The following is a 14,937-nucleotide window of genomic DNA, read 5'->3' as shown; positions in this document are numbered from 1 at the left end:
TGGGCCAATCCAAACCCTTTCTGGTGAAGCCATTCTTGTGTTGATTTGGAGGAATACTTTGGGTCATTGTCCTGTTGAAAGGTGAAAGTCCGTTTCATCTTCAGCCTTCTAGCAAAGGCATGAAAATTGGTGCCAAATTAGACTAATATTTGGAACTGTTCATAATTCCCTCCACCTTGATTAAAGCTTCAGTTCCAGCCGAAGAAAAGCAACCCCAAAGTATAATGCTGCCACTACGTTTCACTATGAGTATGGTGTACTTTTGGTGATATGCAGTGTTGTTTTTGCACCAAAAAATCTTTTTGGAATTATGGCCAAAAAGTTCAACCTTGGTCTCATCAGACCATAACACACTTTCCTATAAGCTTTCGCCTGTAGGTTTTTTCCCAACTGTAGCCAGAATTGAATATTTTTCTTTTAAGAAAAGGCTTCCATCTTGCTACCCTACCCCACTGCCCAGACATATGAAGAATACAGGAGATTGTTGTCTCATGTAGTACACAACCCATACTTGCAGAAATTCATGCAGCTCCTTTAATGTTGCTGTGGGCCTCTTGGCAGCTTCTTGGACTAGTTTTCTTGGGTTTTTTTCATCAGTTTTGGAAGGACATCCAATTCTTGGTAATGTCACTGTTGTGCTATTTTCTCCAGTTGTTGATAACTGTCTTCACTGTGTTCCATGGTATGTTCAATAATTTTTTTTTGGGGGGGGGGGGGAAATTGTATCCTTCTCCTGACTGATACCTTCCAACAATGAGATCTCTTTGCAGACCATGGCTTTTGCTGTAAAAGGCAACTGAATAAATGTCAGTAAAATCCTACTCACACAGCTGAACTTTATATGGGCTTGATGAGAGTCACTTTAATTGATGGCAGGTTTGAATTATTTAACATCAGTTTGAGTGTGGTTGGTTAATCCTGAACACAGCCACACCACCATTTACAAGAGTAGTGCAGCCACATTATTCTAGTTTTTATTGTTATTTTTCCCTCAAAAAGATTTCAGTTTGTTTGTCAAGTGAATTGTTCGGCTTATACAGTATGTTATATTAAAGGCGGAAAGAACTCTTTCTAATCACTTTCGGAAGTTTCTTGTTAACTACTTATCAATTATTATGAACCTTTGGATGATACGTTTCATAGCATATTGAATTCCTACATTGGATTTTCAAAAAAAGAGACGTTAAATTTTGAAGAATTTTGTGAAATGGGGCAAAAAAAAAGAAAGTTCTTTATTATTTGAAGAGACTAAAAGATCAAAATTGTTAGAAGTAAAAATAAGGAATATAAAGTTGATTTATTTGACCAAGTTAATATATTGTTATTTTTGTTAACCCTTATTGAACCTTTGCTGACATCAGGACTGAAATGATAATGTTTCATGGATTTTTTTATAGAGGAGATGGGCTATGGCAGGGGTGTCAAACTGCCAGCCCGCGGGCCGGTTGCATCATACGGATGCCGTGCTCACCCCAGCTCCGGCAATGCGAAAAAGTCACTATACGTCGTGACACGTCATGTGACGCGGTGAGTTTGAAACCCATGGGCTATGGAAAGAAGAAATCATTTGTTGCATTTTAAGAGAAGATGATAAAGTTATACTCTTCTATGTTTTCAGTTTGTATTAGTTTTTTACTTTTGTAATTATAATCTTTAATTAAATTACTATAAAAATTACAGAGTGGGATACCATAAGATCCAGATTTGGTTCTAGTACTCGGGATTGAGATGGAAAAAAATACTTATCAAATAGGTAGGTGGCACAAAATTGGGTGAGATAGGTAATAACCTTGAAGACAGAAACAAAACGCAAAACAATCTTGATAGGTTAGAGCAGAGGTGTCAAGCTGCCGGCCCACGGGCCAGATGCGTCACGTGGAAACTGCGCCCACCCCAGCTCAAGCAAGGGGGAAAAAGTCGCGATATGTCGTGACATGTCACATGATGCGGCAAGTTTGACACTCCTGTATTAGAGGAATTAAAATGACAGAATGAAATTTACAAGACAAATACAAAATTCTTAAGAAAAACATGCAAAGGTATATGAGACCTATTTTGGTAAAAATATTTCTGTAAGAAAGATGTTACAATTGTAATTAATCATAAGCAGTACTATAATCATCAATCACATAACTATGAAAAATGTAGGCTCCATCAACTGAAGTGTAGTTTCTGAATCACATAATATGATTTGCTCTACTCTGCATTGCTCAGACTCCACTCTAGTAGTGGATCTCATATATGGTGGCAATGTCCCATTAATCTAAAATAAAATAAAATAAAAGTCTACTATTGTTAAATCTGAAGCCTTAGGTTCCATTTTTTCAATATTTGAAATTTAAGGCAACATATTTTTGTTCAATAATCTGCATTCCATGACAAACAATAAACACTTGGTTTTATTTTAATTATTATGCCAGTCATAGTCTATACCAAGTGAATCGGCACTGGAAAAAGTGGGACATGAGCATAAACTATATATAAAAATAGTAATTTAATTACCTGATGTTTGTTCTATAGCATGTTTTGAAGTCCATCCAGCTGTCATCTTGCAGATCTGTGTGTGTATGTGTGTGTGACAGAGAGAATCTATGCATACATACATTTATTTATAAAACAGAATACATGGAAATTGCAGCAGTTTGTCTAGGACAAGTCTGCTTTTTTTCAGCTTACATGTTGTATTTTATGAACATGCGGTTTATAAATTTTTTAAGATTCCAGAGCAGTATGAAAAAGTGGCAATTTTAATGGCCCCTAATTTAAATTTGATTTTATACAGTCATTTCTAATGAAAACAACAATTGTTCAACAATAAAAAAATTCTTACATTAGGTATGCATCTACTATGAGGGCCCAAGGCTGCTGCTGAATATGCCCTCAGCAGTACAATTTTGTTTTATAAAACACTGCTTAAACATAGAGCATCATCAATGTAACTTGGAATGCACTCTAACATAGAGTACAAATTACCAACATTACCAAGTGCAAATCTAACCATCTACACATAGGGGAAAGTGCAGTGATTATAAATTTGCATGTGGCCTAAAACAAGATCCTCATATAACAGCATCTTTGTTTTGAATGTCTGAATGGCATCACATACAAAGGTGAAAACATAAGATCAGTTACTTGTTTCTTGTACATGTAGCTTTTTTAAAGTACTATGAACTTGAAAGAAAAGTTAGTGTTGGGGTAATCAAATAATCAGGAATTGCAAAATACTATCTGAGCTTATTCTAATGAAGCCATGTGTCTCTCTTCCAGTAGTTTTCGTAAAGCAAATAGAAAAAAGTTGTCCTCTGGTCTTTAGTAAACAATATCACTGCAATGATTCAAGGCTGCCACTGGGTTCCAAATCTGTCCAATATTTTATACACAACTGAACAGTCTACCCATCCACCAGGAAAAGTGCACTTTCAATAACAGTTACAAAAATAGATTGGCACATTGCTGAAACAGTGACAATATTAATCACAACCCATCATTGGTTTTGGATCCATTCGTTAGGTGGACATCAGTTCTAGTAGGAAAAGCCATCTAGTTCCAAGTGGATCAACAGGATCATTTTTTTAAAAAGTGTAAAAGAAAGGTGCTAATACTCCTTGTTCTTTTGTGAATTATTTGGGCAACCCAGTGAAGTTCTCTTTTGGTCCACAAACTATTGTATAAATGTTCCATCCACTGTCCACTCACATGCAAACTCATTCAACATTTGCACTTAGTAGTTAAACAGTTCATCTAGCCTGAGAAGTCTTAAGGAATTCACTGTTTTATTCCTACTATCTGGTTGAAAAGCTGCATTGAAAAGAGAAGAAAGGGCACTGGGGCATCTGCATCCCATTTTTTTCTTTTTTTGCATTTTCAGTAGTAACTTGCTGCTCTTCTGAGCAAAATAGACAATCGTTTTTAAACCCCTCCCCCTTCTTGGAAGGGTAGCCTGTGCTAGGAATTCTGGATCAAACGTCTGTAATGTGGCATCACTTCGTGTTCAGGTAGATGAAGAGCAAATTCCAAGGCCACTAACACCGGGAACTCAAAGGCAATCAACTCTCGCCTATTCAAGCGGAACTTTTCTTCCAGTTTCTGTAACATAGTCAACAGTTACAGCTTAGTACCTTAGGATATTAATTGTTAGAAAGTACTTACAATAAGTTCCCTAAATTTATTTATACATTAAAATAGTATCTGCCCAATCGGTTTGATCAATGAGGGTTGGCACACTCCAGGTTCCATCAATTCAACAATACCACCACCAGGACCCTAGAAGTGCATGTTCTCCATAGCAGCACATGTCCTCTGGAATCAGCTTCCTCCTAAGATTTGAACAGCCCCCACTGGTATTTTAAAGGGCCCCGAAGACATGAGTGTTTGCCCAGGATGTTTGGTCAGGATGTTTGACCTTTCTTTCTTTTCCTTGTTGCATGCTCTGTCATCTCTACTCTTTTGTTATGTGTTCATTTTGGTTCTGCACAAATTTATAAACCACCCAGAGTTGCTGGGAGTTGTAGAGCATACCAATTTAATAATTAGTATTATCAAAATAGAATTTTCGGATAATTTTAATTGTTTTTCAAGCGAAGTACCTGATGTAATGACCACAGATCCCTTCAATCCCTTCATCAGAGACATATCCAATACTTCTTCAGTTTTACGTTTTATGGCAAAAATTAGTGGCCAGAGATACTTACATCTATAAGATGCCTGACTTCATGCTTTTTGATGTCACTGCCAATTTTGGCAGCTAGTAAGACGCATGCTCCAGCACAGAGCTTTCTGTTTTGTTTGTTGAGTTTTCCCTTGAGAGCAAGCTTTTCAAAATAGACAAAGGCCATAGCCACAGTAGGCTCCTCAAACCCACACTCTTCTTGAACTAGTTTGCGCATTTCTCGCTTCAAGCTGAAAGAGGAAAGGAAGTAAGTTATGTTGCCAAAGAAAACTGAAGATAATAACAATATCTATAATTTAGAAAGCTTGCCTAAATATACATAGCTGAAATATTTGTAGTATTATGTTGCACATTATTCTTAGTACATGTAATTATTTATGCCTTCTGAATTTCTGAACATTGAAATGTCCATGTTTGAAATCATAACTATTTACACAGTAATATGCCTGGTATCTTCAAGTTCAATTGTGCTGGACAAGGCAAGATTCTAGGTAAAGTAACTAACATAGCAAGGGACTGAATTGCTTAAAAGATTATTTGGCAAGTAGAAATTCTAGTCTAACAGCTCTTTCTTATTCTTGCTGTTCCTACTCTACCTTCCAGAATAGGGTTTCACTGCTCTCTCCAGGCTGAAGGCCACACCTAGCCTTTGGGTCGCACGCTGTGAATCTCCTTGGAAAATATGTGAGGCCCAAGGCAAGAAGTACTCTTGTTATACTTTCCCCATGCAACTGCAAAACTTAAAAAAAGAGGTATATAAATGTATGTGATATGTTGAAACCATTCCAGCTGGTTAACTGGAACTTGCTTGTCCATGTAGTTCCTCAACTATATACAGTGGGTTTCTTATAGCTGTTCTTATCATCTAAATGGAGAATGGCCTTCCTAGTAACCAAGTAATCAACATTTGAAACCAGCGATTAAACTTGATTAGTGCTAATCAAAAATGGTAATCATTTTGAGATCTATCCAACCTATGAATTCACCCACCTCTTTCCATGTTTCTGTTGAACAATTCTTACAGGGATTTTTCTCCTATTCTGTTTAAGCACTTCTCTGTTCTCCTTTAGTCTAAAGAATCACATCTGAACATTTGCCTAACCATGTCTATGAATGCTTCTTTTTGAATCCACATTAGTATTGATTGACTTTGTTTTCTCTCCATGTGATTTTCTTGGTAAAAACACAGAAGTGATCTATCATTGCCGTCAACTATGCAGTATGAAATGATACCCTTGTCATTGTCACTAAAGTGACCATCTATCTCTGGCATCTACCTATATCAATGCTGCCCAACGTAGATGTGTAATTAATTTAGCTGGGCAGCTGAGATGACCTGCACACATTGGGTGACCCTGCTAGGAATAACAGTACACACTCCCAACATTCTTCACTCATCCCTCTGAGGAACACTATCGACATAATGAGGCAGCGGGGGGGGGGGGATGTTAGAAGTAGAGATTTTTTTAAAAAGAAAAGTAACAGTGGGATTTGCATGTCAATGAAAAATGAAAACAAAGCAAGAAATGGACTTTATTTATATCTCGCCTTTATTATTTTTATAAATAACGCAAGGCAGCGAACATACCTAATACTCTTTTCTTCTCCTATTTTCCCTCTCTGAGGTGGGTGGGGCTGAGAGAGACTGACTAGCTCAAAGTCACCCAGCCAATTTTCATGCCTAGAGTGGGACTAGAACTCATGGTGTCCAGCATGGTACCTTAATCACTAGACCAAACTGGCTTTCTACATTTTGTATTTCCTGCAATGCTCTTTTTGATCTTTTGCAATTCCCTTTCTTCCTCTCTTACCTCTTCAACCTCCCCAGCAGGTCTTAAAAAAGGTTCCTGCCTAAAATCTGAACTAACCCTAAGCAAAGGCTTTTGAAAAGAGGCAAAGGGTCACACGCTGCTGTAAGTAGCCATGGTAATCTATTTTTACATATGTTTATTTAGGGGAAATATTTTTTCTATAACCTTTGTTAGGTATGTTTGGGTGCACCCATGCACTTGTGGGTGTTTATAGATAGATATACATGTATATGTATAATATATGTACATGTATATACACAAATATCTACACATATGCAAAGTGGAACGTCATTGCATAATACTACAAACAACTGAAGACCATCTGCCAACTATCTTGCCTATACATGTCAACTGAAAAGATTATTTATATCCTCACTTTTTCAAACTTAAGATTATACAGTACAGAAAGTGCTGTAAAATATACTAAAGTAAATTGCTCACAAAAATATTCAGGAGAAACATGCACAGGAAAACATGGATTTTTGTCAGAGATTAATACAAAAACCCCCAGAAGCTATGAATTCACATAGAACAAGGATAGAATGAACTTAAATTGAGAAAAATGAACAATGAAAAAAATTATATCTGACATATTTGCCAATCCCTAAGCAGTCTTTAATAAAATAAAATGCAGTTAGGATAAATTGTTCCATCAATTCATCCTGTTAATGAATCTCAATTTTTTGTCTGTCCCTAAACTATCCAATAGGAATTTTTTCTATTTTTTTTTTTACTGCCTTTACAAAAGTTCTCGCCTCCCTTAAGTCTTTCCTTTCAGTATTTATAGTTAATTATTAAAACATTGCAAATCAATAATATATACTTAGGCCCATGTGCTTCCTATCTTATTTATTCAACTACCTGATCAGGAAGCAGCTGATTGTTTAGTGTCCTTAAAGGTCATTTTGCAGAAAATCTCCTGTTAATGTTTTACCTCCCTATTCCAAATGTATCAAAGGATAGTTCCCTGGGGTTATTACCTTCTTATTTTACTGAGTGTCAACTTGATGTAAGGAAACTTTTCCTTGAAGGTCTCATTCATATCTTTCTTAAGGTCCGATGGCTTCACATAATCAATGACTGTAGTCTGTAACATATTACAAACAAGATTTAATATCCATTTGGTATTAGAATCTCTGCCTCTCCCTTTTCCTCTTTTTTTTTTCAAAAATTACCATAGTAATTGTTTTCGAATGTATATCCGTTTCATCAAAGAACAATAAAACACTTTGTGGTATTTTAAAATCAATATAAATATCATTGCATAGGCTATCATAAGATCAAGATTTCTTATCAATATCCACAAAATCGTGTACATGTGGATGCAGGCATGCATGGACACACACATACACAAATACATTACTAATTACTTTTTCACAATTGGCTGGGCCAAAAAGCAAGGGGCAGCAGTAGGTTTGCATGTAGGCTACTCTGAGTTTTATTGCTGGGAACAATTCTTCAGAGACGTGCCCAGCAGAATTTTTGCAAGTTGTAAACGTTTTCTCAAGCCAATCTGGAAGCTGATTGTTTACAGTAGCCACAGTGCACTTTGAATATAAAGTTACTCACGTACACTCCAGATTGAGTGGTTACAAGCCCCTACTGAAGTATTATGTAGTTGAGGATTTATAGGATCTGGTTTATAATTATAGTTTAAGCAATTGAACAGATGCCCATAGCAATCAGGCTTATTCTTTGATACTTCTCTATCACAGCTCATAAGATCCAGCAAGAAGAATGGTGGCCAGTTAGCTACATATACCTTTAGGAAGTCAATTACTCAGACTAGAGCAGGGGTGTCAAACTCAATTTCATTGAGGGCCATATCAGCATTGTGCTGCCCTTGGGGGGGCCGGGTGGGTGTGGCTAGGGTGGGTGCGGCCTACTGGGTGGGCGTGGAGTGGGTGTGGCCTACTGGGTGGGCATGGCCAGCTCTACATCGTTCGCGTCAAGGGTGCCTGTGGGGGCCTGAGCATGAGTGGGACAGATCTGAGGGTCTCTGGCAGAAGGAGGTGGGACCGGGGCAAGCGCCAAGGCATGGTGCATTTCTTCATTCCTCACAAAGGGTGACACTTCCCCAGCATGCACCCAGGGGGTGGGGTCAATGCGGCAGGGGCTGGTTCCTCGCTGTTTCTGGACGGCCTAGTGGAGCTAAGACTGAATGCATTTCAGCATAGATGGCCACAACATTGTACATTGGCTCCTGGGCCAGAGCCAAGGCAGTGGGCCATTCCCTCACTATTTCCAGGATGGCTTCGTGGGTCACATGAAACTACTTCACGGGCCACATCCAGCCCCCGGGCCTTGTGTCTGACATGTCTGGACTAGAGGCAAGCAACCTTCTTTGTAGACAGAGAAGTCATATTTTTTTAATATGAGATTCCTCAAAGAATCTCAAAATACTGTGTTGTTATCAAAGTGGCAGGCATTCTTGGGAGAAGAGAAAATTTAGTACAAAACAGATGCATTAAACCTAACAGAGGTTTAGCAAAACTATTTTAATTGTTATTTTTTTAAAAAAATCCCCTCACAATTGTGCCACTGAAAAGGGGTATTCTGGTATATTTTAATAGCATGATCTTGGATAGTTTAGGGAAGCTTTCTACCCCAAGAGGAACTCATTTAATAATTTTTAATACTCAGAGAATTCCTAAATAAAAATAACAATACAAAAGTTTATAGTACAATTTACTTCTAACTACATAATTTATGTTTTACAACATCTATCAGAACAATCATTGGCAGGCTAGCAGCAGTCATGGTGCATAAAAATTCCTATCATTGAAAGTGTTATTGCTTGAAGCATTATCTCCACCCTCTCTCCTCCCCCCCCTCACACACACACACATAAACACATCTATCTCACAATTTGAGATAGTTAAGAAAGTCTGGTTTCAGAAATTGCCAACTTGCAGCTGGTATGTTGCATACATTCTATAAGCCACGGGTTGCTAGCCTGTCATCCAAATCCATTTCTAAATCTATCAGCTTCAACCCTGATTATAGTTTTAAATACTACAAGTTATGTATAACAGTAGAGACAGAGGAATTGTTATTCTGTTGAGAATTATTTATTAATTACTGGAGGTCCCTGTTCCAATGATACTAGTCCTACCTGCAGGGTTTATAGTTACTTTGGTTCTGCCACATTACTCCTACACAACCGGAGAAGCCACTGAGAACCATGGTTTGGATTGTGATGCCATTACTATGCTCATCAGTTCTATCTCTTCACTTCACTTTTCTTAAGAGAGGTTATGTGAATGCACTGGTGGGCTGGATATAGATCAATATAGTGAGTCTGAATCTGACAACTGCTATATACAAACAGCTCTCAAGTTTGAGAATTAGTGAGAAGGCTTGTATTTTTTTTTCCTCTAAAGAAACAAGCTTGTACTTTAGGGTCCTTCTTGATCTCAGATAATCAAGAGAGATACATGTATCTTCAATGGTGCTTAGGTTCAGGTTGTCCACTAGCAATTATGGGTTATATTTAATTCTCACATACAAACTCTCTCTCTTTCTCATCTATCTATCATCTATCTATCTATCTATCTATCTATCTATCTATCTATCTATCTATCTATCTATCTATCTATCTATCTATCTATCATCTATCTCCATCCATCCATCCATCATATTTCTGAAGTGCTCATCTCCTTCAGAGAAGAACTCTTGGTAATGTACAATAAAAACACTATACTTTCATTATTTCATATTTGTTCTATAATAAGAATAATCTGCTACTACTAAACAAATATAAATAAGACAGATTCATAGGAGTAATGAAGTTGAAAGATTTGTTTTTAATCTTCAAAAGAGTACATTTAACTATCAAAGTATATTTAAGCTAGCTTAAATGAGAGTCTACGAACTAAATTCTATCTGCTAGAAAGTGTTCCTGCCTATATAGACTTTTTAAGCTATACATTTCACAATGTACATATACTTTGTATTGTTTTGTTCTTAAATTATTAAGTAAATCAATTTGGTCTGCATTTCTAATGATGTACTAAAAAACTCACTTAACTTCAATGACACTAAAGCAACTGAATTGGTGACAGATCATTTGTTCAGTTCAAAGTTATAATGTGCTGAATGAAGGAACTTACAATCCATGCCACAAGTTGTAGCTATGGCAGCACCCTTGTGGTCATGTAGTCAAAATTTGGGTGCTTGGGAGTTGGCCCACTCTGATGATTGCAGGAACGCTGCAATTTCCCCATTCACCAATTCCGTCCCCATCTGTCTTTTTGGGCCCCTGACACCCTGCACTCTAATGCTCCAGCTGACCTTTGCCATCTTCTTGCTTCTGCTGATGAGGTACACCTGGCCTGGCTGCTGGGCCAGACCTGTACTGATTCTCACAATCATTTGGAAAGTTTCTTGTGTTCCCAGATTTTGTGAGAAGAGACATACTATTTGGAGAAGAAATGGTGAATGCAAATTGGAGAATGAGGCCTTCTGGGGGGCTCCTGCCATTCTCCAAATAGTGCAACCAGTCTTGCAAGATCTGGGGAAACTGGAAGCTTTCCAAACAACCAGAAGAATGTGTTTGATTTGGAGAAGGAATGGCATGAGCAGCGAGGGGAAGAAGGCCTAGCAGGGCCAACAGCTGCCTTGTATACAGTATGTTTAGACTGGGTGCACTTCATCAGCAGCAGGAAGAAAACTGTGGCGGTCAGCTGGGCATAGCAGAGCCTGTGGAGTGCAGAACAGCAAGGAAACTGGGGCTTTGCACAATGGTGCTGGGGCACCAGGCTGGGATGTGAGACTTGAGGCAGCATTTATCAGTGGACAGCTGGCTGAATTAGAAGCCACAGATGTAGTGGCAGCTGGCTGAGACTGCTGAAGGCCATGGTCCTCTGCTTCAGCTGTAGTCCCAGTGCTGTGGCGGCCAAGTGCCACTGTGCATGGTAGCCAAAAGATACAGTCCTGGGTGATAAGGACGAGTTGTAGCGCCCCTGCAGTCAATTTGATAAATAACACAAGTTACTACATCTTTGATTATTGCCCTTATATTATTGGGGGAAAGAACAAAACAGAGTTGCCAGAGATTCTTTATGAAGTGCTGAAGTATACAAAACTTCTCAGCTGTAAATTTTATTAATCTTTAAAATATAAAGGACAAAAAATGTCAAATGACCTGCCCAGTTTTTCATCCCTAAACAATGTTGAATGTGGTAGACTGTTTACTTTTGAAGACATGAAATATGTTGTTAGCACTTAAAGGTAGGAGAACAGCTGGCCTGAGTCCATTGGAACTGGTAGCTATTTATCCTGGCAGACATTCAACTGTTCAGCCAGACATAGCAAGCAGACTAATCCCCTTCAGTGGAATGGTCAACTAAATATGAGGTGCTCCCCTGAAGCACAATTTAAGTCCTTTTGAATTTCTGCTATAACTCACTATTGAGACAAGTCACCATGGAAAATTTCTTGACTATAAAAGTAATTCTAAGTAACCCCTGAGTAACTATCAAAGTTGGAAACAATCTGAAGCAAAATCAAATGCTGGATGTAATTCCCTAATTTTTTTCAATAATTTTCAAGCTGGAAAAAGATGAAACACAAACTGTAATTTAAAAAAGCATCCTATATGTAATCTATGTGCAGAGGTTTCTAGATCTGCACAACTATTTCTTATTTTCCAAGTTAATCAACATCAAAGCATTCAGGCATGCTATGGTGCAAGAAATTTGTCTATAAATACCATCCTTATATTTAGGTAAGCCTGAAATAAAATGATATTACTTTAAAAGCTGCATTAATTTTAGTGCTGGGATTTCTTAAAGCAGTGAGATCTTTTTTCAAGCTTATGTGACATCTAAAACTATCAGCCTACTTTAACGGATTGTTCAGTGATATTGCCCTTGCATGAAGTGTGAAAATTACTTTCAAAGTTTTCACTCCTCTATAGCACTTAAGAAATAGACAGAATAATGCAATGTATTAATTTTCAAAAAATCACTTTATCCCAAGCAGAAGCCTTTCGGGACTGTTTGCCTGTGTCAGTTCTTGGGTACTCATCATCTTAAACGCTGTTGTATAATTTAGTGCCAGGTAAAGCTACTTCAGGAGAAATCCAATGTTGTACATGCAGTCATTTATTGATACACCTTCTATTCTGTTCTTCCTTCTTCAGAATCCTGAAGAAATGTCCTTCCTCAACATTTGTTGGAAACATTCTCAATCTACAAGAGTAGATTTGGAAGCTGGGAAAGATGGAACTGCAGGGGGTAACATAAATTATATTCTTCCCCATGCATCTGACAAAGCTATTCTGTAATGGAATGGATAGAATGGACTACACTGGAATATAACCTTCTGCCAGGTTGTAAACAGATGTATTTCTCAGTACACAAGCTGACAAATACATAACTTTGCCAAAAAATTCTGTTTTTAACCTAGACATAGATTGGTTTAGCTAGCAGCAACTACAGTCTATTTTCCTGCTCCTCACACCCCACGCATAGAGTTTCATATTCCTTGAGAAACAAGTAGTAGAGAAAGAAAACCCAGTTTGCATCTGTTGTTTCCCTTTTAAACTACTGTTGAAATGATACATCCCAGAATGCTATATTCTTAGTTTGACTAGTGGAAATAATTTTATATCAATCCCCTTTCAAAGTATGCTCCATAAACTCATGCAGTGCCAGCAAGGAACATTTCTTTGAATAAATTGAAATGCCTCAAATTTTAAAATTTTGTGGAGTTTTTTGCCAAATTCTCAGTCCCGATTTTGTTAATTATGTCCCTAGACTGTCAGCATAATTCTACTCCTCAGACTAGAACAAAAACTACAAAAACAAGAGTGCAAGAGTGGGATGTTTGAATACATTGTACAAAAGCTGGTTTACACCACTATGTCAGACCATTTTGTATACTCTACTTCGATCCATCCCATGTATGTGTGCATGTGTCTGTCCTCACCCATGAAAGAGAACAATTTTACAAGGCTGCAGCTGCCAAGCTATAATGACATAAGCCTGCCAACAAATGACTGCTTAATTACAAACCAGATTTCAGCACGCAGGGAACAAACTGTTCCATGCTGACACAAGGGCCATTCTCAGTTCAGCACCCTTCTGAAATGTATCAATTAAAATAACTGTATTCTCCTCAGTGTTGCAGATTATTTTGGCTTTTTGTTATACAATGAGCAGAATCCGTTGTCGTGCTAGTCGAAATCTCCTTGTGCAAGATTTTTTTTTCTCCTTAACCCTGCAGTTTTCTTTCACTTATACACCCTCAAAGTCTGCTCCTGATGGCTGATGACTAGAAAGCTAAACAATTTAAGTTAGTTTTATAACTGCTTATACAAAGAGATCTACACATAGTGCACGTAATAGTAGCTACAATGAAATGATTCAATATCACAATTAGGCCTATGTATAGTGTTGGATGTTCAGTTTGCAACTATATGGTATGATTTGCTGGAATATCATATGAACCAGCTCTCAATATCAGCATTATTGATTGTTTTTCTTTTAAAGAATGGTGAGTTATAACTCTTGGCAGCAGCACAATTTTCTGAAATCTAAATGGATGTTGAAATATGAAATATTACAAGATGCCTATAAACAGAAAAGCAGTATCTCAAGAGTAATGGAGGGTATATAAGAAAACAGGAGGGCAGCAATGCCATAAAAATGTATTAAGTCACACTTGATGTTGCTGAAGCATGAAGAAAAATCAAGTGATATTTCACTGTCCTTTTCTTTCATTGTGAACACAGATCTACAAGTGCTATTCCAATTTCAATACAATCATAATAATTTGTTACCCAGAGATGACATAATAGTAATCAAGCCATATAAAAACCAGAAGTATGACCAATTATTATAACTGAAATGTAACTATCTGTCACGTTACTATTATACTCACCATATAGGAAGGAAATATCAGCACCCGCTTGTGCTTTCCACATGGCCACTGAGGATCATCTAGAAGATCAGGGTTGTATTCAGTATAATCTCCCAACTCACTGCCTATGAAGATTATTAATAAAAAGAAGCAACTGCATGAGACCTAAAACAACAGCAGTCAAATGGATAGTCAAATTATATAATATTGCCTGCCTTCATTTTTGTATCTGAAAGCTTTAATACTAAATGGGGTGAGCTAGGGTATAAAGCTGATATAGTTTCCAATAACAATTTAGGAAAGAGCTGAAGTAGATCAGTGGATAAATAGGTACAAGAAATGTTAAGTAAAAAAAAAAATAACATGATGTAAATCGGAAAAAGAAGGCTTCCTAAATGATAAACCATGAATTTCATATCAGCTCTATTATTAGATCAATGTAGAGGCTAACAAAACTATTTTTTCACATCGTGTTTGTGGAAAATAAATTTACTGGAGACTGTATAATATTAGTGAAATGCTTGATCTACAAATAGCTTTGCTGCATTGAGTGAGCATCTAAATGAGCAAAGTTGCTTAGTCACAAAATGT

The 14,937-nt window shown here is 37.4% G+C and overlaps 1 protein-coding gene across 2 annotated transcripts in view; it reads right to left on the bottom strand.

Moving 5' to 3' along the window:
• Positions 1–2,381: 2,381 nt before the first annotated feature.
• The window catches only part of CABLES1 (Cdk5 and Abl enzyme substrate 1), a 50,094-nt gene continuing 37,538 nt past the window's right edge, over positions 2,382–14,937 (bottom strand). For both annotated transcript variants that reach the window (XM_039328540.1, XM_039328541.1), the window contains 4 exons: positions 14,368–14,471; positions 7,461–7,567; positions 4,692–4,899; positions 2,382–4,086 (listed from right to left, as the gene is read on the bottom strand). In XM_039328540.1, coding sequence (XP_039184474.1) covers positions 3,946–4,086; positions 4,692–4,899; positions 7,461–7,567; positions 14,368–14,471 — 560 coding nt within the window. In that variant the 3' untranslated portion in view covers positions 2,382–3,945. The remainder of the gene's footprint in view (positions 4,087–4,691; positions 4,900–7,460; positions 7,568–14,367; positions 14,472–14,937) is intronic.

Source organism: Crotalus tigris, unplaced genomic scaffold (genome assembly GCF_016545835.1).
Source record: "Crotalus tigris isolate CLP2741 ecotype Arizona unplaced genomic scaffold, ASM1654583v1 scf7180000024382.2542628, whole genome shotgun sequence".
Lineage (NCBI taxonomy): Eukaryota > Metazoa > Chordata > Lepidosauria > Squamata > Viperidae > Crotalus > Crotalus tigris.
This window is presented reverse-complemented; position numbering and strand designations above follow the sequence as displayed.